Source organism: Oncorhynchus mykiss, chromosome 29 (genome assembly GCF_057628025.1).
Source record: "Oncorhynchus mykiss isolate SJ-2025 chromosome 29, ASM5762802v1, whole genome shotgun sequence".
NCBI classification, from domain to species: Eukaryota; Metazoa; Chordata; class Actinopteri; order Salmoniformes; family Salmonidae; genus Oncorhynchus; species Oncorhynchus mykiss.
Genome location: NC_143050.1, coordinates 15602594 through 15630382, shown reverse-complemented (window position 1 = coordinate 15630382; position 27789 = coordinate 15602594). Strand labels below are relative to the sequence as shown.

Sequence of the window (27789 nt, the reverse complement as noted above, 5' to 3'; positions counted from 1 at the left end):
GTGCCCACATTTTTAGACAGGTGTAGACGAATAAAAGAAGCATTGTGATCAGATCTTACTGATCTCCTCAGGAGGTAGTCAGGGAGCCATTGTTTCAAGTGTAAACAGATCTGGATGGTCAAATCATTGACAGGTAGCACCATTGAATTGCATCAATAATTAATTGTATTTTGACAGAATATCTGTCAAACGATCTGCATAAATGGAGGCACCAGGAAATCTGGTCACAATGCAGACACAGTGGACTGATAAGAGACACATTTTACTACCATGTGTAGACACAACGGCTACAATGTGGGCACAATCAGAATTTGAATAAGATCAAGACAAAGGACGCATGTTTGCACCAAGTATAAACAAGGCTTCTATTGAGTCCACACTCAGAATAGAGTGAGACTCTTGGATAAAACCAAGATGACCCCTGTGTTCACTTTTTGATGTCATGCGACTTCCACTGCACCCATTTGTCACAAAGATGAGGAAGAGACATTAACAACACATTATAGGGCAACCAACATGAATCTAATTGGGTCACAGGGTTTCCATGAAAATACAAAGAAACATTCCCTCTTGCATTGTAAGTGATCCTGTTTAGTTATGAAGTTAAATGCCTGTGAAAGAAATGTTTGTTTGCAGTGAAAAACAAGTTAAAATGTGCAAATGTAGATATTAGATGTGTTGGCATAATAGACCTTTAACTTTGTTAATGCAACCTACAAAACAGAAAAACTTTGAATCGATTCACTTTCAGTATTTTTATATTTAGTCAATTCAGGGTTTGAATATCTGATTTTGGTGACAATTGTATGATGGCAAAAGACAACCATTGGATAACCAATGTTTATTATTATACAAAAACATTCAAAATTATTTAAAATGTTAGCTCTCTGTACTTTTACACAAACAAGTAAGAGCCTTATAAACCTGGTGCATAATTCATTATATACCAAGTCTATATTTTCCCAGACCAGCAAATGAGCAAATCAGACCATAGAGGAATAAAATCAACCAGAACTTCAGCTGTATCAAGCCTCACAATTCCCAGGGCACTGTCTTCAGAGGGAGTGACTCCCAGAATGCCTCAGCTTGTTTGTCTCATGGTTTAAGTGGTGCACACAGCCATGGAAAGATCATTAAATCACTGTTTTACCACTTAGCTTAATCCCCCCAACAAAGAGGAATATACAAAAAGGAGAGAATGGAGAAAGAGAAGTGGAGTGTGAGATTAACTAGAAACTTGATGGATGCAAACTGACGTCTCAGTTTCCCAGCGTTGCTAAGGGGAGAGAGGAATCTTGATTCCATATCTCCCAGGCCGGAGAGTGGCTGGTGATCGGACGTTCCCTGTTACTCCTGCAGTGGCCAGCCGCTCTTATAGTGTCCGCTGCTGTGGCCATCTGCCGGATTACCCAGCAGGATCTGTTTTTATAGAGAGCATCCCATTGTTATCGCGCCTGCTAAGGTTTACATTAAGGTTGAACTCGGGTGCGCTTACAATAGCAGATGAAGTAAGCTCTGTCTTTCTAACAACAGCCCTCCCCATCTTCTCACTGTTAGAGAGGCTGGTTCCGCCGGGTTTAAAAGGGCTGCTTTGCTGTGGCATGAAAGAGGATCTCATGCAATGCCACTGTCTATAGCTGTTTTGTTTTTATGCACCGACAATAAGTAATGCCCAGGATGAATAAAAACCCATTTGTATGTGCCAAGAGTAATTGTCTCATTCTATAGGCATCAAAAGGGCAACTTTTCTGTGTTACCATACAGGTGAACTCATTCCTGGGAAAATGTTTCTTTTCTCAGCATAGTAGGAGCGATGGCGTCCCCCTTTTTCCCTGTCCTAACGGGATTAGTCGTGCCAGTGCTCCCCCGGCTGTCACGGTACTGTCTACTTCCCATCTCTCTCCTGGGCCTCTAATGTGATTAATCCAGCCCCTGTGGTCCGCACGGTTCTGGAGGGTGGGGGGCACCTCCCTCCATGGCATATCCCTCCTCAGGCCTTACTCGCCATCATTGGCACCTTTGTAAGACGGGACGGGCTAGGGTGTACGAAAGTGAAAGGTAGCAGTGACTGAAAGAAAACTTTCTGAAAGTGTGTGAAATTCAGAATGAATGTTGGCATCTATTCAATCTGATACAGGGCCACATATACTGTAGATTGTATTACATTTGTATCATGTAATCCTTACCCAGCTCTATCTGTTATTGTGATGACATAAATTCTGTCGAAAATTTGAGTCCTCATTTAAAATGAATTTAGTTCACGCTACTACAGAATAAGGCCCAGAACTAAGAGATAGATATCTGGGAGAAGACTATCAATCCATTTGTCAGTCATATACATTGTATAAGAGCTATGTTCAATCTTAGTAACAGCCTATAAATACCTGACAATGGAAATGCAAATAATTATACCATTGGATTATTCAAACATCTCATCGACCACTTACAATCTGTTGAAACTATTTGCATCCTGACATTTATCGATGTCTTTCAAAAAGGGCAGTACTGAATATTAATCACAGACTTGAGTGGAGGTGATAATGATTGCTTCTAGTTCTGCCCATCATCTTGTCAAACCTCAACTTTACGTGGCTGCACCTGTTTAACACGTGTCAAACTCATTTTCAACTCGTCTGTCACACTTCTTCCATCAGGGCATCTGTTCCTTAAAGAGAGGTGGGGCACGAGGTCTCCCAAACCACATGGCCTTTACCACTCCACTGAATAAAAAGCTTCTCCGATGAATACAATCCTCCCCAAGGACAAAAGCAAATTGGTCGTTCCACCAATTCGGTGCCTTTTGAGAAGTTAAAAAAACGTTTGATTTCACCTAATTTTAACATTCTGTCATAAAGATCACACATTCAACTTCCAATCTCAAGAAGTTAAATGGGGAAAAAAGACTAAAGTACGTGCCTATTAAGTGCCAAATAAAGTAACAGGGTTGGCGATTTCATCTAAAATCAGCCACAAATCCCCGCATGACAGGGGGAATAGAAACTTGTTGTGTGCAACAGGGAGTAGCAATTAAAGGCAATGGATTAAGTGGGTTGAAATCTTTCTAGAAGTGACACAGAGGGACATGTCAAAATGCTGAATTTTGGCACTTTACCAAGCCTTTATTCATATTTCAAATAAGATGTATTGAATTCTCCATGTGGTCTATATTAAATGACACTTTTTTTAATATAACAGGCTTTTAAAATTCAATATTGGTGTACAATTTATACTGAAGACACCAAATGGATGCAAAAGGCACTCTTTTCATGGAATGACCCCAATACTTTCCATTTAGAGAAAATAGCCTTTGATGTTGAAAGTTATGGTTTCAGTATTTGCCTCATATCCTGGTTTGAATGTTACCTCATTGGTGGACAGAAATGAGTTGTGTCAGTGGTCAATACTCAGGACCAATAGCGGTAGCAGTTGATTGTGGTAGTCTCCTAATCCCGTTGCTTCTCTGGTCAACCAATGACCTTCTTTCACTGCGAAACATATCAAACCTGAAATCAAATTTCTGCTGATATCTCTAAAATGTCGACCCAATTTGTGAAGTCTACTAATGCGGTCCTACAACAGTATATCACAAACCAACTTTATGTGAATGCATTTCAAAGAAAATGTATATGCTTGTTGGTACTTTGATAAATAAAAAATGTTGAGCATTTGACTGAGGACGTTGCTGTGTGGGAATTTTCAATCAAGACACTAGCTCGCGTACAACAGACACACATCTGTCAAGAAGCCTGTCACAAGTAAGGAGATATTCAGGTTTGTACCATCAGATATCTTAGGGAATGTGGCACGTCCTTGTCCTGAGTGTTGCAGACCACCAGTCCACATTTTCAAACCTGTATTATAACATGTTGTTCTGGCACTAAACTAATCTAGACCAACAGTAAATGCTTCAGACTAATCTAGAATTTGACAGTACTGTTACAGTAACACATTGCTACTGAATCTAGACTGTGGCATATGGATAGATTTTTCTATTCATTCGTGTCCTGAATTGATTTGTGTTTTTGAAGAGTAGTCTGGACAACAAAAAAAACAAGTCCACCCTTTCGTAACATAATGTTAATGCAGAAGAAGACAGCCCTGTCCGACCCCCCCCCCCCCCCTTCCCTCCCATGCTGTGTTTCACAGTATTTCACGTGAGTGCACAGCATTGGCCAGGCGACGGCACGGAGGATTAAGAGCCTTAATTAAGATTTTGTTACAACTCAGCGTGTGCTGTCTAAATATGAGACAACGCAATGGGGACAGAGTGGGGTGGAGAGGTTCCTTAAACAGCTGCCTGTCCAAAACCAACCCCTGAGGAAGATCATCTGTGTTTCTACATCATGATGGAAACTTGGAGGGGTTTACGGTCAAATGCAGTCTGTTAACGTATGCAGTCTGTGAGTCTTGTTTATAGAGTTAAGGAGGGAGAGAGAACAAGGAGAGAACACGAGAGAGAGGAATAGTGTGTGTGTGTGTGTGTGTGTGTGTGTGTGTGTGTGTGTGTACGTGAAGCAAAGGCAACAGTGAGAGAAAACAATCCATATATTGTCTCTGTGAGATGCAGTGCTGTGTGGGAAGGAGGTAGCACTCCATGTATGGAGTTGGGGAGGGGGGGGGGGGGGGGGGGGGGTGTGTCCCAATCCCAAACTCCAACACAACACCATGTAATGGGAGCTAACACTTATAGTATTCATACGGGCTAATGAGTGTCTAAAAGCCTGTGACAGTGTCCTTAGAGGAATTTCATCGTGTGCATAAGTGTGGGGGTGGGAGAAGACATTCAGCTATGCTACCACAGAATACGCTGTATTTTGGTATTGTATGAGATCTAGAGATAAAAAGCTTTCTGTTACTCATTTCAATGAGGTAAATTAGCTTTCAAAGCCATGGAATTGGTCCAGAACCATGGTATAACTTTGTACCTGTTGATACAGTAATACACATTTACATAAGGGAGACTGACTGGTTGCTATGCAAAACTGCTAAATAATTTATTGATTACATTTTTAATTAACATGATTTTTCAAAATTCACAGCAAATAACATTGCAGATCCCAAAATACTGTCTTCTCTGTTAAATAAGTGTTACACATTGTTACATACCAGAGTTATATACCAGAGTTATATACCATTGTTAAATACCAGAGTTATATACCAGAGTTATATACCATTGTTAAATACCAGAGTTATAATATGGAGATGAATCTGATATACCCACACACTTTCAATAAAATGAACAGTGTAATAGAGATCGAAAAATACATATTTTTCTGCCGTTCTGGCTCTACCTCAAGCATGTCCTTGCCGTTATAACCCAATTTAGCCACTTGATGGCAGTCTTGAGTAGGCCTGATTCTACATCCTGATACTAGTAGCAGCATACCACCCTGCATCCCACTGCTGGCTTGCCTCTGAAGCTAAGCAGGGTCAGCCCTGGATGGGAGACCAGATGCTGCTGGAAGTGGTGTCGGAGGGCCTGTAGGAGGCACTCTCTCATCTGGTCTAAAACAAGATGCCCCAGGGCAGTGATTGGGGACATTGCCCTATGTAAGGTGTTGTTTTCGGATGGGCGGTTAAACAGGTTTCCTGACCTTCTGTGGTCACTAAAGATCCCACTGCACTTATTGTAAGGCTGTTAACCCTGGTGTTCTGGCTGAATTCCGAATCTGACCCTCATACCATCATGGCCACCTAGCTTCCAATTTGCTCATTCCTCTCTCCTGTAACTATTCCCCAGGTCATTGCTGTAGATGAGAATGTGTTCTCAGTCAACTTAGCTGGTAAAATAAGGTATAAATAAAAGTATGTGGACACCCCTTCAAATGAGTGGATTTGGCTATTTAAGCCACACGGGTTGCTGACGTGTATAAAAACGAGCACACAGCCGTGCAATCTCCATAACATTGGCAGTAAAAGGGCCTTACTGAAGATCTCAGTGACTTTCAATGTGGCACCGTCATAGAATGCCACCTTTCCAACAACTTAGTTAGTCAAATTCCTGCCCTGCTAGGGCTGCCCCAGTCAACTGTAAGTGCTGTTGTTGTAAAGTGGAAACGTCTAGGAGCAACAACGGCTTAGCGGCGAAGTGGTAGGCCACATAAGTTCACAGACTTGTAAGACTTAGCCTAATGGCGCCGAAGGAGATGGCTGCCGTTTTACTATCCCGTAACCAATTGTGCTTTTGTGTATGTTTTTTTACATTATTTATAACTTATTTTTTAAATAATTGTTTCTGCAACCGTGTCTTGTGACCAAAAAGAGCTTCTAGATATCAAGACAGCAATTACTCACCCCATACTGGTGGAATACTTTTTCTTCAGCGAGTCGGACGGGAAAAATTTACTTCAGATGCCCGACAAGGTCCTCATCCCCATAATCCGCAGGAAAAAGAGACTGAGGAGACTGGAGAGACTGGGTGCCTTGTAAGGATCCGGGTGCCTTGTAAGGATCTGTCGCCGAGAGGGTAATCTACCTTTACCGTCGGTCCTATTAGCCAACGTACAATCAGTTGATAATAAAATAGACCAACTACGATCATGTACATCCTACCAATGGAACATTAAAAACTGTAATGTCTTATATTTCACTGAGTCGTGGCTAAACGACAACATGAATAACATGCAGCTGGCGGTTTTAAGTTTTTCGGCAGGATAGAACAGCGGCCTCTGGTAAGACAAGGGTTGGCGGTCTATGAGCTGTATACAGCCATAAGCAAACAGGAAAACGCTCATCCAGAGACAGCGCTCCTAGTGGCCGGGGACTTTAATGCAGGGAAACTCAAAAATGTTTTACCTAATTTCTACTAGCATGTTAAATGTGCAAACAGAGGGAAAAAAACTCTAGACCACCTTTACCCCACACACAGAGACGTGTACAAAGCTCTCCCTCGCCCTCCATTTGGCAAATCTGACCATAATTATATCCTCCTGATTCCTGCTTACAAGCAAAAACTAAAGCAGGAAGCACCAGTGACTCGGTCAATAAGAAAGTGGTCAGATGAAGCAGATGCTAAGCTACAGGACTGTTTTTCTAGCACAGACTGGAATATGTTCCAGGATTATTCCGATGGCATTGAGGAGTACACCACATCAGTCACTGGCTTCATCAATAAGTGCATTGATGACGTCGTCCCCACAGTGACTGTACGTACATACCCCAACCAGAAGCCATGGATTACAGGCAACATTCGCACTGAGCTAAAGGGTAGAGCTGCTGCTTTCAAACCCAGAAGCTTATAAGAAATCCCGCTATGCCCTCCGACGAACCATCAAACAGGCAAAGCGTCAATACAGGACTAAGATTGAGCCGATGCTCGTCAAATGTGGCAGGGAATGACTGAGTCTGTAATACCAACATGTTTTAAGCAGACCACCATAGTCCCTGTGCCCAAGAACACTAAGGTAACCTGGCAAAATTACTACTGACCCCGTAGCACTCACGTCTGTAGCCATGAAGTGCTTTGAAAGGCTGATCAGGGCTCATATCAATACCATTATCCCAGAAATCGTAGACCCACTCCAATTTGCATAACGCCCCAACAGATCCACAGATGATGCCATCTCTATTGCACTCAACACTGCCCTTTCCCAACTGGACAAAAGGAACACCTATGTGAGAATGCTATTCATTGACTAGAGCTTACCGTTCAACACTATAGTGCCCTCAAAGTTCATCACTAACCTAAGGACCCCGAGCCTAAACACCATCTGCAACTGGATCCTTCTGACAAGCCGCCCCCAGGTGGTAAGGGTAGGTAACAACACATCCGCCACGCTGATCCTCAACACGGGGGCCCCTCAGGGATGCGTGCCCAGTCCCCTCCTGTACTCCCTGTTCACTCATGACTAGACGGCCAGGCACAACTCCAACACCATCATTAAGTTTGCTGATGACACAACAGTGGGCCTGTAGGCCTGATCACCAACAACGATGAGACAGCCTATAGGGAGGAGGTCAGAGACCTGGCCGGGTGGTGCCAGGACAACAACCTGTCCCTCAACGTGATCAAGACAAAGGAGATGACTGTGGACTACAGGGAAAGGAGAACCGAATACGACAGGGCTGCAGGGGAGCAGGTTGATAGCTTCAAGTTTCTTGGTGTTCATATCACCAACAAACTAGAATGGTCCAAACACACTAAGACAGTTGTGAAGAGGGCATGACAAACTCTATTCCCCCTCAGGAGACTGAAAAGATTTGGCATGGGTCCGCAGATCCTCAAAACGCTCCACAGCTGCACCATCGAGAGCATCCTGACTGGTTGCATCACTACCTGGTATGGCAACTGCTCGGCCTCCGACCGCAAGGCACTACAGAGGGTAGTGCATACGGCCCAGAACATCACTGGGGCAAAGCTTCATGCCATCCAGGACCTCTATAACAGGCGGTGTCAGAGGAAGGCCCTAAAAATGTCAATGACTCCAGCCACCCTAGTCATGGACAGTTCTCTCTGCTACCACAACAAAAAGCTGTACCGGAGTGCCACGTCTAGGTCCAAAAGGCATCTTAACAGCTTCTACCACCAAGCCATAAGACTCCTGAACAGCTAATCAAAAGGCTACCAGACCACTCTTTTACACTGCTGCTACTCTGTTTATTATCTATGCATAGTCACTTTAACTCTAACTATATGTACATATTACCTCAATTACATCGACTAACCGGTGCCCCCGCACATTGACTCTGTACCAGTACCCCCTGTATATAGTCTCGTTGTTTAATTATTTGTGACTTTTATTTTCTATTTTTTACTTTTCTTAACTTCTGAAGTATTGTTGGTTAAGGGCGTGTAAATAAACATTTCACTGTAAGGTCCACACCTGTTGTATGTAGTGCATGTGACAAATACAATTTGATTTGAATGGGACCGCCGAGTGCTGAAGCCTGTAGCGTGTAAAAATCGTCTGTCCTTGGTTGCAACATTCACTACCCAGTTCCAAACTGCCTCTGGAAGCAATGTCAGCACAATAACTATTAGTCGGGAGCTTCATAAAATGGATTTCCATGACGAGAAGCCGCACGCAAGCCTAAGATCACCATGCACAATGCCAAGCGTCAGCTGGAGTGGTGTAAAGCTTGCCTCCAATGGACTCTGGAGCAGTGGAAACTCATTCTCTGGAGTAATGAATCACTCTTCACCATCTGGCAGTCCAACAGATAAATCTGGGTTTGGCAGATGCCAGGATGCATAGTGCCAACTGTAAAGTTTGGTGGAGGAGGAATAATGGTCTAGGGCTGTTTTTCATGGGTCGGGCTAGGCCCCATAGTTCCAGTGAAGGGAAATCTTAACACTAACTCATACACTAACTCATACATTCTAGATCATTCTGATCAGGTGTGACAATATCACATTCAAAAAAACTTTTACTGCAGTGGGCCAAGCTCAGGGTCACACAGAGTGTTTCTTAGTAGTCTTAAACAAGTCTACTTTGACACAAAAGTATACACCTCAAACACATGGTTATGGGCAAATCATAAAGAAGACAGCTGTACCATGTCAGTTATAGAGTTGAAATGTGTTCAATTTTGAATTTGCATGCCAATATAACACAACCATTTGACATAGAAACACCAGATTTTCAGCAGGTTTAAAAAAATAATTGTTATTAATTTTGATATTATGAAAAGTATTCATAACAATCCACCCATCAGGCCACTAGGTTATTTGATTGTAGGAAAAGGCTGCAATAGGAAAAGGGAGCCAACATCCATCACATACACTTCCTGACAACAGAAAAAAACAACAGAACACTTCAACTAAAATAACATTCTCAGTAACGGTTACAGTAAGTCTGTAAGTCGCTCTGGACAAGAGTGTCTACTAAACGGCCAAAATGTGAATGTAAAAATGAACACTTGCAAAGCATGCTGGATGTTATTCTAATAAGCTCCGCCCCAATGCAAGACCAAATTTGGTTGTTCCGGACAGGACCAAATCTGAACCAATCATAGACAACTACAGTATGTTTCACAAGTTTGGACAGCACAGTACAGATCAGCACAGTATAGTACAGTAGAGCCCAGTAGAGTGCAGTGCATTGCCATACAGTGCAGTACAATACAGTAGAGTACAGTACAGTACACTATAATACAGAATGTTATACTGTACACTACTGTGCTCTACTATACTGTAATGAACTATACTTTTCTTTACTATATTCAACTGTACTGTACTCAGGGACTGCTCCAGAAATAATCAGTTGGAAGGGCATTTGATTTCCATGTTTATTTTTTTCACGGGACATGCATTCACGTGTACACATTTTTATGGGTTTGTGGGTTTTATAGTAAAAACGTAATTGGACTGTAAAATTGTATTACATTTTAATGTGTCTCTGATGCTGTCTGGGCAAAAAGAGTGTGACATGCCATACTGTGGGCAGCAGGTAGCCTAATGGTTAAAAGCGTTGGGTCAGTAACCAAAGGTTTGCAGGTTTGAATCCCTGAGCCAATAAGGTAAATACATCTGGCAATGTGCCCTTGAGCAAGGCATTTAACCCTAGTTGCTCTGGATAAAAGTGTCTGCTAAAATATAATACTATTTTTGTCCAGACAGCATCAGATACATGGGCTACACATACTGAGACAGAGGGGTGCTTTTTCTCTCGCTCTAATGCTTTATCTGAGATTGATTAGTATTTCTGTCGGCTTGTGTCTCGTTCAAATAAATTATCAATATTAAAATATTTTATTTGGATGGGCAAAGATGTACGGTAGGGAGGGCCAGGCCCCCTAAGGCCCACCCATAATCCCGGCCCTGACTGTACTCTGCTCTACTCTACTGTGCTGTACTGTGCTGTCCAAACTTCAACCAAACCTGAACCAACCATAGACGTCTAGATATGGGCCAATCCAAGTCCAATTCAGGTGTCTATGGATTTATATGTATTTAACCTTTATTTAACCAGGTAGGCTAGTTGAGAACAAGTTCTCATTTGCAACTGCGACCTGGCCAAGATAAAACAAAGCAGTTTGACACATACAACAACAAAGAGTTACACATGGAATAAACAAACATACAATCAATAATACAGTAGAAAAATCTATATACAGCATGTGCAAATGAGGTAGGATAAGAGAGGTAAGGCAATAAATAGGCCATGATGATGAAGTAATTACAATATAGCAATTAAACACTGGAATGGTAGGATGTGCAGAAGATGAATGTGCAAGTAGAGAGACTGGGGTGCAAAGGAGCAAGATTAATAAATAAATAGAATATGGGGATGTGGTAGATTGGATGGGCTATTTACAGATGAGCTATGTACAGGTGTAGTGATCTGTGAGCTGCTCTGACAGCTGGTGCTTAAAGCTAGTGAGGGAGGTAAGAGTCTCCAGCTTCAGAGATTTTTGCAGTTCGTTCCAGTCATTGGCAGCAGAGAACTGAAATGAGAGGTGGCCAAAGGAAGAATTGGCTTTGGGGGTGACCAGTGAGATATACCTGCTGGAGCGCGTGCTAGGGTGGGTGCTGCTATGGCTACCAGTGAGCTGAGATAAGGCTGGGCTTTACCTAGCAGAGACTTGTAGAGGACCTGGAGCCAGTGGGTTTGGCGATGAGTATGAAGCGAGGGCAAGCCAACGAGAGCATACAGGTCGCAGTGGTGGGTAGTATATGGGGCTTTGGTGGCTAAACGGATGGCACTGTGATAGACCTCAACAAATTGGATGCATAGTGTTGGAGGCTATTTTGTAAATGACATCGCCAAAGTCGAGGATCGGTAGGACGGTTATTTTTATGAGGGTATGTTTGGCAGCATGAGTGAAGGATGCTTTGTTTGCGAAATAGGAAGCTGATTCTAGATTTAATTTTGGATTGGAGATGTTTAATGTGAGTCTGGAAGGAGAGTTTACAGTCTAACCAGACACCTAGGTATTTGTAGTTGTCCACATATTCTAAGTCAGAACCGTCCAGAGTAGTGATGCGGGTGCGGGCAGCGATCGGTTGAAGAGCATGCATTTAGTTTTACTTGCATATAAGAGCCGTTGGAGGCCACGGAAGGAGAGTTGTATGGCATTGAAGCTTGTCCGAAGGTTAGTTAACACAGTGTGCAAAGAAGGGCCAGAGGTAAACAGAATGGTGTCGTCTGCGTAGAGGTGGATAAAATAATCACCAGCAGCGAGAGCGACATCATTGATGTATACAGAGAAGAGAGTCGGCCCGAGAATTGAACCCTGTGGCACCCCTATAGAGACTGCCAGAGGTCCGGACAACAGGCCCTCCGATTTGACATACTGAACTCTATCGGAGAAGTAGATGGTGAACCAAGCGAGGCAATCATTTGAGAAAACAAGGCTGTTGAGTCTGCCAATAAGAATGTTGAGATTGACAGAGTCGAAAGCCTTAGCCAGGTCGATGAATACGGCTGCACAGTAATGTCTCTTATCGATGGCAGTTATGATATCGTTTAGGACCTTGAGCGTGGCTGAGGTGCACCCATGACCAGCTCTGAAACCAGATTGCATAGCGGAGAAGGTATGGTGAGATTCAAAATGGTTGGTAATCTGTTTGTTAACTTGGCTTTCAAAGACCTTAGAAAGGCAAGGTAGAATAGATATAGATCTGTAGCAGTTTGGGTCTAGAGTGTCTCCCCCTTTGAAGAGGGGGATGACCGCAGCAGCTTTCCAATCTATGGGATTCTCAGATGATACGAAAGTGAGGTTGAACAGGCTGGTAATAGGGGTTGCAATAATTTCGGGCAGATAATTTTAGAAAGAGAGGGTCCAGATTGTCTAGCCCGGCTGATTTGTAGGGATCCAGATTTTGCAGCTCTTTCAGAAAATCAGCTATCTGGATTTGGGTGAAGGAGGTTTGGGCGAGTTGCTGTGGGGAGCGCAGGGCTGTTGACCGGGGTAGGGGTAGCCAGGTGGAAAGCATGGCCAGCCGTAGAAAAATGCTTATTGAAATTCTCAATTATTGTGGATTTATCGGTAGTGATAGTGTTTCCTACCCTGAGTGCAGTGGGCAGCTGGGAGGAGGTGTGTCATATATACACATATTCATAGCTCATATATCAAGCACATATATTAAGCCGCCTGACTCAAGTCATTGCACGCACCCCTGTCCAAACAGGAAGCACCCTACCCCCAGCCATAAACTGCCAGTTTCAGTTCCCCTTATCTCACGACTCCTGGACACACACACACTCCACCTCCCTCTACTGGTTGGGTGCCAAGAGCAGAGGACTCTGCTGTGCACCATTGGGGTTCCTGCTCTGGCTGGAGCAGGCCCGCCTCCAACTCTTCGGGACCAGTCAGAAGACCACCACGACAAGACTCCACCTACATTATTCCATGTATATAATCTGCTACAACCTTTGTCTAGGCCCCTTTTTTTCAGCTAACTCCTTCTGAGCTATATGAATCAGGTCCGTGCACGTTAAACTGCAGGACAAGATATCTTTTGACTCAATAAACTGCCTTTTTGTTACAACTGAAATCCACTCTGTCCAGCGTCCATGATTTGGTCTCACTCTCCTGTAGTTAATCATCAACAGGTGCTCTTATCTCCATGGACTTTACAGTGTCCCAGAACTTTTTTGAGTTTGTACTACAGGATGCAAATTTCTGTTTGAAAAAGCTAGCCTTAGCTTTCCTAATTTGCTGTGTATATTGGTTCCTAACTTCCCTGAAAAGTTGCATATCACAAGGGTTAATGCAGAACGCCACAGGATGTTTTTGTGTTGGTCAAGGGCAGACAGATCTGGAGTGAACCAAGGGCTATATCTATTCCTGGTTCAAAAATGTTTGAATGGTGCATGCTTATTTAAGATGGTGAGGAAGGCACTTTTAAAGATTAACCAGGCGTCTTCTACTGACGGGATGAGGTCAATGTCATTCCAGGATACCCCAGGCAGGTCGATTAGAAAGGCCTGTTCGCTGAAGTGTTTTAGGGAGCGTTTGACAGTGATGAGGGGTGGTCGTTTGACCGCAGACCCATTACGGATGCAGGCAATGAGGCAGTGATCGCTGAGATCTTGGTTGAAAACAGCAGAGGAGTATTTGGAGGGCGAGTTTGTTAAGATGATACGGTATCTATGAGGGTGCCCGTGTTTACAGATGTGGGGTTGTACCTGGTAGGTTCACTGATAATTTGTGTGAGATTGAGGGCATCAAGCTTAGATTGTAGGATGGCCGGGGTGTTAAGCATGTCCAGTTTAGGTCACCTAGCAGCACGAGCTCAGAAGCTAGATGGGATGCAATCAATTCACATATGGTGTCCAGGGCACAGCTGGGGGCAGAGGGTGGTCTATAGCAAGCGGCAAAGGTGAGGGACTTGTTTCTGGAAAGGTGAATTTCAGGGTTTTGGTGGTTTTCCTAAGCCAGGATACAGACATGGCTAAGACATCCGGGTTGGCAGAATGTGCTAAAGCAGTGAATAAAACAAACTTAGGGAGTAGGCTTCTAATGTTAACATGCATGAAACCAAGGCTTTTACGGTTACAGAAGTCAATGAGAGCATCTGGGGAGTAGGAGTGGAGCTAGGCACTGCAGGTCCTGGATTAACTTCTATATCGCCAGAGGAACAGAGGAGAAGTAGGATAAGGGTACGGCTAAAGGCTATAAGAATTGGCCGTTTAGCACGTTAGGAACAGAGAGTAAAGGGAGCAGGTTTCTGGGCATGATAGCATTGATTCAAGGCATAGTGTACAGACAAAGGTATGGTAGGAAGAGAGTACATTGGAGGTAAACCTAGGCATTGAGTAATGATGAAAGCGATATAGTCTCTAGAGATGTTTAAACCAGGTGATGTCATCGCATATGTGGGAGGTGGAACAACATGGTTGGTTAAGGCATATTGAGCAGGGCTAGAGGCTCTACAGTGAAATAAGACAGTAATCACTAACCAGGACAGTAATGGACAAGGCATATTGATATTAGGGAGAGGCATGCGTAGCCAAGTGATCGTATGGGTCCAGAGAGTTGTTGGGCTGGCTGGGGACACGGCGATTCAGACAGTTAGCAGGCCGGGGCTAGCAAGCTAGCAGTTAGCAGCTAGCATAAGGGCCTTAGAGGGACGGGGGTAAAAGTCTGTTTTTGCCTCCACGTGTGGTGGGGTCGATAGACCAGTCGTGGAATTAGTAGGGTTCCAAGTAGCAGGGGGGTCCAAGTCCAATTGGCAAAATGGGTATAGTGGTCCAAGAAACTGGCCGATGGATCAGCTAACAGTCCAATATGCTCTAGATAGCTAGCAGGCCGTGGTTAGCAGAATGGGCCTTCAGGGGACGTCGCTGGGAGATGGGTCTACCATGGGCTAGCTATCCAGGAGTAGTCAACCCGGGTTGTGGTTAGCTAGCTGCGATGATCCAGATGAAAAGGTTCAGAGTTTGCGGTAGGAATACGGGGCTATGGAAGGAAAAATAGGTCCGATATGCTCTGGTTTGAAACGCGTTGTACGAACTGGCGAGAGCTTTCAGAGCTAAAGGTTAGCTGATGACCGCTAGCAGTGGTTAGCTGACTGATAGCTGGTAGCTAGTAAGCTAACTAGCTTCAGTTGATGATTCCATGTTGAAATCAAGGCCGGTCCGGACCGGATAACGACATCTGTGGACTTGAAATCAAGGCCAGGGCGGGCGGGCTGAACGTCTTTTCAACGTCCATGGACGTCGGTGTCAGAGGGTGCTCACTGGGGTGTCTCTTGTCTACTTCCTACTCTTAGACCAATGATGTACACAAAAACATAAAATGTGTTTACATCATTGGTCTCAATATAAATATATATATCAATATAAATTTTTCAATATACATTTTTGTCTCAACAATTTGTTTAGAAAGCGTTCAATACTGAACAACTCACTCCGCATAGGATTCCCGTCTCCACAGGCGCCGAGAATGCCGGAGTCAGAAACGGGGCACTCCGTCTGCCAAAACAAGTGCAATGGCATGCTGGGTCAGCCTATTTTAAACGTCGAAAGAAAAATACCCAAATGTGTCGACAAAACACAGAAACAACGTGTCCGTTTCGACGTAGTATTACAATTTTTAACAAAAATATACACTTTACTGACGCGATTGGTGACTGGAATAGAATTTAGTTTTCTTAATTTTACAACCCCCCTCTTTAGAGCCAACATGGTAGCGGCGTAAGGTCTTCTTCCTGTCAACGCCGCACGCGTGTGGGTCAACGCAACACTGTAGTCCTCGCTTTTTATTATTATAATGGAATTAAGTCAGCAAGTACCGCGCAAAAGTTTTATATGTTCATTCTCTGACTGTCATGCATCGTACAACAAAGCATGGAAACTAGATGCTCATATTTGCAAGCACACGGGGCTGGTGAGTACAGCTTACTGGTCAGCTAACCGCTAGTTAGCAACATTTTGAGACATGCCATGGACACCGGCAAGTTAATTTTGTATTCCCTGTATTTGGTCTGTAGTTAGGCGATTCCGCTGCCAAAATAGGTTTTGATGTAATGCTGGGTAGTTAAAGCCCGAGTTCGTGCCTCAGCACAACTGCAGTCCCGCTACGTGGTTTGATAAAGCTCTTGGGAGAATTAAACCAGTCTCAAACTGATAGACTATGCTGTGAATGCAAGGACTGGCAGTCTCTGAGATCGACGTTGTGAAACGTTATACAGACTTCGATGGCGATATAAAACAAACACCAGAGTAATACGTTTTTTCTCGCTCAGATGAGACTAAACCAAGCTTAGTACAAAACTAGCTGCCTATGTTTTCTTGTTCTTCAAGAATCAATGGGTATTTATTGTAATGGCAATTGAACAGGAAATATCCCACGTTGTGCATTTAATTCCGCCACGATTTTTTTTCATCTACAAATGCTTCCATTTTTTCTGTATTCTGCAGAAACCATTTGTGTGTGAACATGACGGCTGTGACAAGTCATTCTGCGACAAGTACCACCTAGCTCGGCACCAGTTGAGCCACAGTGGAGAGAGACCCTTTAGGTAGTATTTGTGTTATTTAGCCAGCGAGTGCGGACATTCCAGACAAATTGGCTACAAGTGGTGTTCTGTTTGTTGACAGATGTACAGTAGATGGATGCACAGAGGCCTTCACCACAAATTACAATTTGAAGAAACATGTTAATCGCAAACACAACCATGATGAGGAGAAACTGTATGAATATGTGGTGAGTTAATCTGACTACATTTATTGGTTTTAGTCAGCCACGGTATTATGAAATGCAGTACTTAGCTAACAGGTGTGTAATTTGCATTGCTGCCATAATTGTTTTACTCTTCCGTGTTTATAGTGTAGCTTTGAGGGATGTGGGAAAGTGTTCAGGAAGAACAATCAGCTCAAGTCACATGAGTGCCAGCAGCACACCAAACTACCTCCCTTTCAGTGAGTAAATTAAGTTGTTTGTTATGCCAATGTTATTACTCCATGTTGTTGGTTGAAAACAGATGTCCTGGAGCGAATGTAAATTAATTTTAAATATGAAAGATTTGAGCCCTGTGAACTAAATATCCAGGAGATTGTAACCCAGTACAAAACATGCCTAGCACTCCTAGCTTTGGTCTAGAGAACAACACTTCTGCCTTTGTCTTTCTCGCTCACTGGCTTTATAGCTGTACCTTTGAGGGCTGCGAGAAACAATTCACTTTCCCCAACAAACTACGGCTTCACGAGAAGGTGCACAGAGGTAAGATTTATCTCCTGATCCTGCAGCTTGATTGTCTGGGAGTGACACTGAGCCCTGTAGGAGACTAACTGCTAAAATGTTGTTTTTCTCTCACACACAGGCTACCCCTGTGAAAAAGATGGCTGTTCTTTCATCGGAAAGACCTGGACTGAGTATACTAACCATAGGAGAGACGTACACAGAGGTATGCTGTCTCACACCTTACGATTGACACATTGCTTTCAGAATAGTATGTGTACAAAAACAATTACAACAATGTATGTCTCAGAGGTCAATGAAGGTCACTGCAAGGTGATTGTTTATGTCTCCAGCCCTTTTTCAGTGTAATGAGTGCAACAAGGTGTTTCGCGACACCTGGTTCCTGAAGCAGCACCAGCGTGTCCACGCAGAGGAGCGCCAGGTGTTTATCTGTCCCAGGGAGGGGTGCCAGAGGTCCTTCACTACGCCATTCAACCTGCAAAGCCACATCGGCTCTTTCCATGAGGAGCTACGGCCTTACACCTGCCCCCATGAAGGCTGTGGAAAGACCTTTGCCATGAAGGTATGGATACCTGACCAGAGTCTTGTTGTGTTGCTACCAGATTCACCTCACTCTTATTAGTCAGCTTCTGTATCTGAAGGTCAATTGTATGGGAGAGTTGTCCTCACAAATTTTCCTAACATGAAAATGTCAGTGATGACATGGATATATGGACCTATGTTCCCTGTAATAGAAAACTCTGTCTTTCGCAGCAAAGCTTACAACGCCACAGTGTTGTCCACGATCCAGAAAGGAAGAAACAGGTTAGAATAGGCATGCCATGTATGCTTGTATACGTTCATTTTGTTTGAACACACTTCTTGTAGCCAATACTTTACCTTACATTTTGTGCTGTTCCTCACATCCTATCAAAATGGTTAATACATGTTATTGTTTATTGATTTGTAACTGTTAGTGTTTCAGCCCTGTATTAGCTAACGATCAATTTTTCATGTTTTCAGAAGAAACCCCGACCCAAGCGATCCCTGGTTTCCAGGCTGAGTGGTTACAAGCCCAAGAATAACAGTCGTCCAAAGCCCCATGCAGCTTTGCAATCAGAATCCATTGCAAGGGGTCAGTCAGAGCAAACGAACACTGTTGGATCAGAGCCTATTACCCTGGTATCCCTTCTTCAGGACACAGTCTTTTGCAACTCTGGTTAAGAAATCAAACTGTGACCATCTGACCGGATTTTGCCATATGGCAGTATTACTTTCAGTGCCAATTAGAGTAAATTTACTCCAGACAACCCCCCCTCATAAAAACATGATATTGCATTCGCTAGTTTAGTTCACTGTGCGTAGATATTTAATTTGTACTTGAGCTCATGAGTTTACACGCACAACTGTTCAGTTTGATTGTATTAAGTTAAGTGCTGTGAGGTCTGTTGGGAGAGCTGTAGGTGACGTGTTGGGCATGGTGGGCTGTGAGCTGGTATCAGGATGGTGCTGCGGCAACTGTTCATTTCTTTGACTTCCTTCTCAGGTGGACACAGGATGCACATGGCAGCTCTGCCATATTGGATGACTTTGGGTTTGGAAAGAATTCCCGTCAGCACCTCTGTTGCACTATCTGCTCCAGGGTTGTGTCCTGCCGTCAAAACCATAAAAGTATGGAATGCATTTGGGTCTTTGCGTGTCAAAAAAGATACAGTGCCTTGCGAAAGTATTCGGCCCCCTTGAACTTTGCGACCTTTTGCCACATTTCAGGCTTCAAACATAAAGATATAAAACTGTATTTTTTTGTGAAGAATCAACAACAAGTGGGACACAATCATGAAGTGGAACGACATTTATTGGATATTTCAAACTTTTTTAACAAATCAAAAACTGAAAAATTGGGCGTGCAAAATTATTCAGCCCCCTTAAGTTAATACTTTGTAGCGCCACCTTTTGCTGCGATTACAGCTGTAAGTCGCTTGGGGTATGTCTCTATCAGTTTTGCACATCGAGAGACTGACATTTTTTCCCATTCCTCCTTGCAAAACAGCTCGAACTCAGTGAGGTTGGATGGGGAGCATTTGTGAACAGCAGTTTTCAGTTCTTTCCACAGATTCTCGATTGGATTCAGGTCTGGACTTTGACTTGGCCATTCTAACACCTGGATATGTTTATTTTTGAACCATTCCATTGTAGATTTTGCTTTATGTTTTGGATCATTGTCTTGTTGGAAGACAAATCTCCGTCCCAGTCTCAGGTCTTTTGCAGACTCCATCAGGTTTTCTTCCAGAATGGTCCTGTATTTGGCTCCATCCATCTTCCCATCAATTTTAACAATCTTCCCTGTCCCTGCTGAAGAAAAGCAGGCCCAAACCATGATGCTGCCACCACCATGTTTGACAGTGGGGATGGTGTGTTCAGTGTGATGAGCTGTGTTGCTTTTACGCCAAACATAACGTTTTGCATTGTTGCCAAAAAGTTACATTTTGGTTTCATCTGACCAGAGGTCTTGGTAGATTTGCAGTGGTCTGATACTCCTTCCATTTCAATATTATCGCTTGCACAGTGCTCCTTGGGATGTTTAAAGCTTGGGAAATCTTTTTGTATCCAAATCCGGCTTTAAACTTCTTCACAACAGTATCTCGGACCTGCCTGGTGTGTTCCTTGTTCTTCATGATGCTCTCTGCGCTTTTAACGGACCTCTGAGACTATCACAGTGTAGGTGCATTTATACGGAGACTTGATTACACACAGGTGGATTGTATTTATCATCATTAGTCCTTTAGGTCAACATTGGATCATTCAGAGATCCTCACTGAACTTCTGGAGAGAGTTTGCTGCACTGAAAGTAAAGGGGCTGAATAATTTTGCACGCCCAATTTTTCAGTTTTTGATTTGTTAAAAAAGTTTGAAATATCCAATAAATGTCGTTCCACTTCATGATTGTGTCCCACTTGTTGTTGATTCTTCACAAAAAAATACAGTTTTATATCTTTATGTTTGAAGCCTGAAATGTGGCAAAAGGTCGCAAAGTTCAAGGGGGCCGAATACTTTCGCAAGGCACTGTACATGTCAAATAACACTTTGACGCATTAAATACGATTTTAATTTGACACGTCAATTAACTAAATTCTACTATTTGCACATGCAAGCCAAGTGCCACCACTACTATCAGTAGCACTGTCAAAGTTGTACAAAAAGAGTCTGCAAACAAGCACACGCAGGCCACGAACGATGCGTTTACAAGTACCGCGTTGGTAATAAGGCATTATTTGTTCGACCGCTACTTCTGGGATAGCTAGCTAGCACCAATTACAACCAGCCTGAAAACAATGACCAGTAGAAACTGCAGTCATTTAAATGATTCTTAACAATGATTTAGGAATCCTTGTAAGTTTAAGCTTCGGTATCCAATTGTTCGCCTATTGAAACTGAACTTAAGTTCATGAAAATAAATAGCTACTACTTAATTGGCTAGCTTAATCTGGCTAGCAAGGCTCAACCGGACCGGGGTATGTGTTGTGAAGCTAGCCACAATAGGATTAGGCACAATAATGGAATATGCTGTTTGCCTTCAAAATAAAAGTACCTCTGAAAGTGATGCAGAAGGTTACAATTGGTGGAATCATATCTAGTCTAATATTTAGACTAGATAATGTTAAACAAGGTTGGAATGTGAAGCAATGAAATGGGATATCAGTCTACTCGGTGACACCCACATAACACAACTGAAGAGTTTACGCAACTATTAGCGTTGTAGCTCTTATCGTGTGACTGAAATCACCTCCTCGGTCAGCCTATTGTGTGTATTGAAATTCATATTGCTCTGTAGAGCTTTACCTAAGGATTGGGGATCAATGAAATTGGGTATCAGTTTACTCAATACCCAATATTTTTTTCCCCCAACGTTTCCCAATCAGACTCCAAAACATACATGCAGTATTGTTTTTCCTAGGGAATAATGTTCAATACACATAGGAGGTTGACAATAAATGTGGCTCAATTCAGTTGTCTCGCAATAAGAGCTACAATGCTAATGTTCTCTGGGTGTCACTGAGTAGACTGATACCCCATGTCATTGATCCACACTCCATAGGTAAGGCTGTACAGTGAAATAAGTATGCAAGTCTAATACATCCAGTGTGATTTCAAAAGATTTGTCAAATTGTATCTTGTTGATTTTATATAACATTCCAACCTCGTGCATAATGATCTATTCAATTATGGCATAATTATACAAGTTGTATTCATTTGCGTCACTGTCAATAACATACTTTAATTTTGAAGGCTAACCGCAAAGTCCACTATTGTGGCTAATCCTTGTTGTGGCTAGCTTCACAGGTGGGTCTCAACGACCATTAATCAATAAGAACGGTTTTATAAATTAGGGTTATTTTCGATGACACCTAGTTGTAGATACTGAAACAGATGTCGTTTTGCTATGTTTTTGGGGAAGAACATTGTTTGCGTCATCAGCTAGCTAGATTTTTTTTATTTTTATGACCAGCACTATAGGTGCGCGAGACAACTTTACCAGCATCAGAGCATACGTATTGATGAACATTTGTGACATGTCAAATACAATTTGAGTGTAATGGATGTGTAATAACTACATACAAAATTAATGAACGTGTTAAATTGTGTGACGTGCAGTCATATTCAGGTCCTGATTGGTCAACAAGCTTATTTGACATGTCAAAACACTATTTAACGTGTATCTTTTTTGACACGCGAAGACCCAAACAGCGTTCCATATAGAAATACAACATTAACATTTGGCTTATTCCGCATTTGCACATCTCAGGAAAATCAACATGGAGTCCTTGTACAGACAATAGGGCACACTCCTTTTTCTGTCCAAAAGAATACACTTTTATTTATTTATGCATGTCTGAGCCTAGTTTGTTGCTAACGAGGCTCTTTGTTCTGCCAAAGGAAAGTTGTTGTACATATACAGAATTGAATGTGTATTTTTGCAATAAAAAGAGACTTAAAACCAACTAACTATTTTGCTGGTTTCAACTACAGAATAGTGAAGAGGTATCGGGTTTGTCCAGGTTGACACATTTTGGTCTGAAATGGGAGGTTTATTGGTTGCAATACTAATGGATACCTGTTCTCTAGTTCCATGAGCTTGTTAGGGAGATGACGTACATGAAGATTGCAGTAGTCGTTATGCATACAATTCAGTCATCTCTACAGTGTCTTTGAAACAACAGAATGGTGAATATCATCTGTATACGATAAGTGTTTTAGATGATGTGCATCAGACAGGTAAAGGTAAACCAATCCCCAATAGATATCTCACCAGTGGCTTTACATGTTCCATACATCCTGTTCTCAGAGTGATTCTGACACGGTGCTTTTTATCCAGCCAATTCTGGACCTGCCGCAGCTTGGTTAGAAGATCATGGTTACCAATGTCAGAGGAAAAGGTGAGCTCCTTTACCTGCACAGGGCCTCGGTATGGGTAGTAGTTTTTGTTCTTATTTTAGATCAGAGGGGTATACTACAAAGCAGGTTCAATGAGTTAACCAGCTAACTTCGATAAACAACCAGAAGTAACTGGATTTTTGGGGGTTCATTAAGAAAGCTAAACTCTATTTTCTTTTGGCTGTTGAGTCAGAGGCCATGCCCATTTCAAGCTTACCTTTCCAAAAAAATCGTTATTTCAGAACACAGCTGACTAACTCATTGAACCTGCTTTGTAGTATATATACCACTGTGTTTTATATCAAAATGTGGGTTGGACTTCACCGTCCGTGAGATGAGAACAACATGCTCTCATGTTTGTCTATAAAGCACTTCTGAATAAACTACATTATTTATCATCACTCATCAATATTAGAATTAGAATTCCTAAAACCAGGTCTCAAGCATGGATTACACTTGAGCCCCTTGCGATTTCCACAGAGTTGGGTATGGCTGCCTTTTCCTGTTATGCTCCTTGCCTATGGAATAGCCTGTAGACTAAACTTAAACTTGAGACTCTTGTCCCGCTTGCCCAATTTAAATATTTATTGGAGGATTTGTATTTTTGTATTGCTTGTAACTGTTTCGGGTAATGCAAGTTCTTGTGCTGTTAGGGGAATAACCTATGTGTAAATGTAATCTGTTGCTGTATTTTTGTGTGTTATCTGTGATCGTTTTGTTTGTCTTGTGTAATTTCTTAATCATTGTACCTAAACTGTATGTGTAAACATGTATACGGAGGGCCCAGCTGTAAAAGAGACATTGGTCTCAGTCTGTGTTTCTTGTTGAAATAAAGGTATAAAAAAAAATAATAATATCGCTCTTATAGGAGAAAAGGCATTTATTTTAGAGAATTCGGATACAACCATTGTGTGCAAGGTAGCGATGTACATGTGTCTGGTGTGAAACAGTGGTTGTATATGCTAAATATTACACACCTGTCTTGGCTTTCTGTTTCTCACCGAGTTTGAGCGGCTCCTCGTGGATATGTTTGCCAGTCATTAGACGCGTGGATCTTTTGTTTTCGTTGAGGCACCAGTTTTAGCCCATTCTCGTCCATCAGTCTGAGGACATCAACTCGATGCATGGTAACCATGTTCTGTCCTGTCTCACTAATCACCTGCAGGTGGCGCTGGTGGATCTTCCGGCCAAGATGCCAATGGCACGGGCTCGGGGATCCTGCTTCTTCTTGTTAGGCACCTGCCCTTCTCCAGCTTCATCCACTGTGGTGGACAGTGGAGACCATCCAGTTACACATTTCCATTGTATGATAGGAGTCCAGACCCAGAGGCTATTCTCCAGGACCCCTCTAGGTGCATGACAGAGACCACCTCAGACAAGCATTCTGGGCAGAACACAGAGTGGTTTACAATCGTGAACAGGTTACTAGGCATATTGCCACAATAAATAAGCTGTCTAGAAGATATGTTTACAAGCCAGAAAATGCATGTGAAGGTCCATCGACAACTCTCATAGTTGACAAACATGGAAGTCTGGCTAGCTACAGCTAGCTAACAACGTTTGACAGGGAGAATTAGCAGCCTGTACGAATACATAGAGCGTAGGCACGAGACAATCAGCTTCCAGATCGAACAACAGGAACAAATAAGTTTTTTTTAAAGTAGCTTTTATATTGTATATTATTTTAAATACGTTTTCGCATTGCCTTACGAGAGGCTTTCTTTTCCATACTGAATGAAAATGGGGTCCTGTCTCCTTAACGGTTTTTGGCGCAGCATGATGACATTGTCGCAGAATGAATGATGATCTTTCTGTATTCATTTTGTAGTTTTCTTTATTAGACGTCGTTGCAGCACTTTCTTATTATGTTGATAGCTAAACTTGGGCTATAATTAATAATGGATATGCCACTGGCATTGGGGTACTATAGACTAGGCTACAGCTGCTGTTTATATTAGCCTGATCATGGGCTAGACTAATAGTTATCAAATGGTATTCTAAGCAAACCTTGTGATTCCACATCTACGTTTGATTTTGAATAGGCCTAGTCATTTGAAGGCAATTGGTCTTTCAAACGAAAGAACAAATCTCATTGACATGGCATATATTTTAAATAAATTCCATTCATTTGGCAGACAATCGAAGATATAATGACATAAAGGAACTGAAATAAAAGCGGGGTCTTTAAAACAGACCAGTGCAAGCGTAGTGCGCGCACGGGTCAGCTTTCGCTCGCTCATCTGAACGTAACTCGGGTTGACACAGTTTGACCCGTCAATACCCTACTCTGCCAGTCTTTGTTTTGCACTTTCTTTCATAAGCACTACATTTTAGCCTTTATATTTAGCCAAATTGATGTTATATGCTCATGTTTATCAATACCCTACTATCTATTTTATATCCTTACTTTTTTTTCTCCATGTGTTCTTAATTTATTTAGTCATAGGAACTTGATATGTTCAGTGGGGCCTTTATTTAAAGAGTCCCTTTTATGTGTTTAATGTACTCTGCTAGAGCTTAGTGAGGGAAAAAAGCTGACTGATAAACAAAGGTGCTTTTCTATAGCTCTCAGAGGAGAGCACTTTGAAAGGAGGAGGCGGTCATGTTTTTGTTTATATTGCTTTGGATGTTTGCAAACATTGTCAGCCTATTTGCTAAATTAGCCTATATTTTCTTCCTTAAAATTCCACTGGGTAATGATCTGGATTGTAATTTCTGACACATACTTGAAGTCTGCAGTGATAGACTCATTGTCAGCAAAGTTTTCGAGATGTTCAGTGGGCTCTGCGGTGTGGGGTTATCCCCTGCCCAGGCCTTGGTCTATAGAAATAGTAAATCGAGAGATTTTACAGTCAGATGAGCAGCAATAGATTAATTTGTTTAACGCTGCCTGGTACAAAGAGAGTCTAATCTTCGCTTTCTTCAATGGCTTTAACCTCAATGTCAGAGAGCGGAGCAACGTCTTGGAGACCCGTCTCTCGAAGGCGCACGCAGTGTCACCTGCCCAGCCACAGGTGCACCCCCTTCACTTAGGCTGCTTCTCAATGTTTTAGCTGCAGGAAATGCAAAAAAGCATAGGTCAGAGGTTGCAAGGGAGGCGGTTGCTATGTTATAGCCCGGTTTGAGGATAAGAAAGCGAGTGCTCGTTGGTGGGTCGTGAGAGAGGAGAATAGAGGCAGCGCTTGAGAAAGCTTTGGGGCTTCATTTGTTACAGAAAACACAAAAAAAGACTCAAAGTTAAAAAAGAGACCTCTGACAGAGCGAAATGTCTCTGTCACTCAATGCTGTGTTACTTATGTGTGTGGGGGTGGGGGGTGAGTGTGAGTGTGTAGCCTGTAGGGCAAGGGGTGTTGGAAATAAGCTACATTGCACTTTTTGTATATTTATAAGTAAACACTTCTCGGGTTTGCCTACCCAGTTTCACAATGATCATTTGAGGCCTCAATCTCCAAAGTTGTATATCCTTTCTACAAACCAAACCGTGAATTTGTATAGACCTCTAAGTCTGGTAACAGTGTGAAACTTATTAGGAGCCTATAAGCATTTTATGATGAGTAACATAATAGGAGGCCAATTGCATATAGGCTGTTTGCAGTGCTGTGGTGTCTGGGCAGCTAAACAACATAATGATTGAGCTCAACCATTCAGCAAGCTGGGCAATGGTCAAAATGTAGAGAAACGTGGGGGTACTAACTGCCAATGTTAAAGAGAGGCCTATTTAAATATAATTCTTTAAAGGGGAATCTGAACAAAAAAAGTGCGTCGTTTGCGAGTAGCAGGTGGATGATTGTACACGGTTGACTGACTGGAAAGAAAGATGCGCTCCCCGAAAGAGCATTCATGGTGGAGAACGCGAGCTTCCTCATTTCCTAATTAGCGCACAAATTCTGGCACCCTGCGTTGCGGCGACACCCCAACAAAAAGGTAAGTTACCACAAGGGAACTTTTCTGTATCCCCTCAAAAGAGACTGTAACAATTCAACACAATGTTTCTTTTACATCTTTCTTTTGGTCGTCATCCCATTGGCCTTCTATGGGTGAGGCTGGTTTTTCCAAGGACAAACCTTCAACCATGTTTCTGCAAATATACAGAGATGTAGCCAGGCTGTGGTGCTGTCTAGCAACTGAATGAGTTGCTGATCAAATGAAACGTAGCATAACACCCCCACCCCTCTCTTGCAATTCATGTCTCAATTCATTCATACATTGTAAAAAACATTTATAGGTCTCTATAGCTTAGGCTACAGTAAATGGTAATGATTGTTATGTCCTTCTTGATTGACATTTTTTATTCACTTTTCAATCAAATTATTCCCTTTGTCGCCCTAATAATCCACCATTCAACAGATTTGTTTAAGAACTAGACTATTCTCACTTGCGTCTATCAATTCCATAATCATTTATATTTTATTGTATGTTTAGTGATCAGAAGTTGAGAAGGTTTGAAGCCACATGAAACAGGTCAACAATGTCTTAATATTTATTTTTAAGTATACATTTCAGTATAAAACCTATAGTCTATTACTACTGTAAAATTCTTATTCTAAGTAATGATGTAGGCTAATGATTTAGAAAATCATTTATATTATGCCGTAGTCACTCTCTTGTTCTTCTGTGCTGCTATGCTACATGTAAGCTATGTACTGTATCTGCAGGTACAGAACAAACACAATGAACTAATTTATTATTGATGTGTATACAGGGCTCATCAGAAAAAGAGACCATGGTCTCAGAATGACTCCCTGTGAAAATGAAGTTAAAATAAAAATGTAAAGTACGTATATTATA

General features: G+C 42.4%; 1 protein-coding gene and 1 long non-coding RNA gene across 2 annotated transcripts; one reads left to right on the top strand and one right to left on the bottom strand.

Annotated features, from left to right (window-relative positions):
- The first annotated feature begins 15866 nt into the window (after nt 1-15866).
- Nucleotides 15867-22568, top strand: gtf3aa (general transcription factor IIIAa). Its single transcript, XM_090226591.1, has 9 exons — nt 15867-16275; nt 16809-16909; nt 16989-17094; nt 17218-17309; nt 17537-17610; nt 17711-17794; nt 17922-18151; nt 18343-18393; nt 18592-22568. The coding sequence occupies exons 1-9, from the start codon at nt 16159-16161 to the stop codon at nt 18790-18792; spliced, it is 1056 nt and encodes a 351-aa protein (XP_090082717.1). The 5' UTR covers nt 15867-16158; the 3' UTR covers nt 18793-22568.
- Nucleotides 18917-24759, bottom strand: LOC149970362 (uncharacterized). The gene is made up of 2 exons (XR_016493226.1): nt 23979-24759; nt 18917-19219 (listed from the first exon to the last, which is right to left on the bottom strand). It is a non-coding gene; the product is annotated as an uncharacterized LOC149970362 (long non-coding RNA).
- Nucleotides 24760-27789: the final 3030 nt, after the last annotated feature.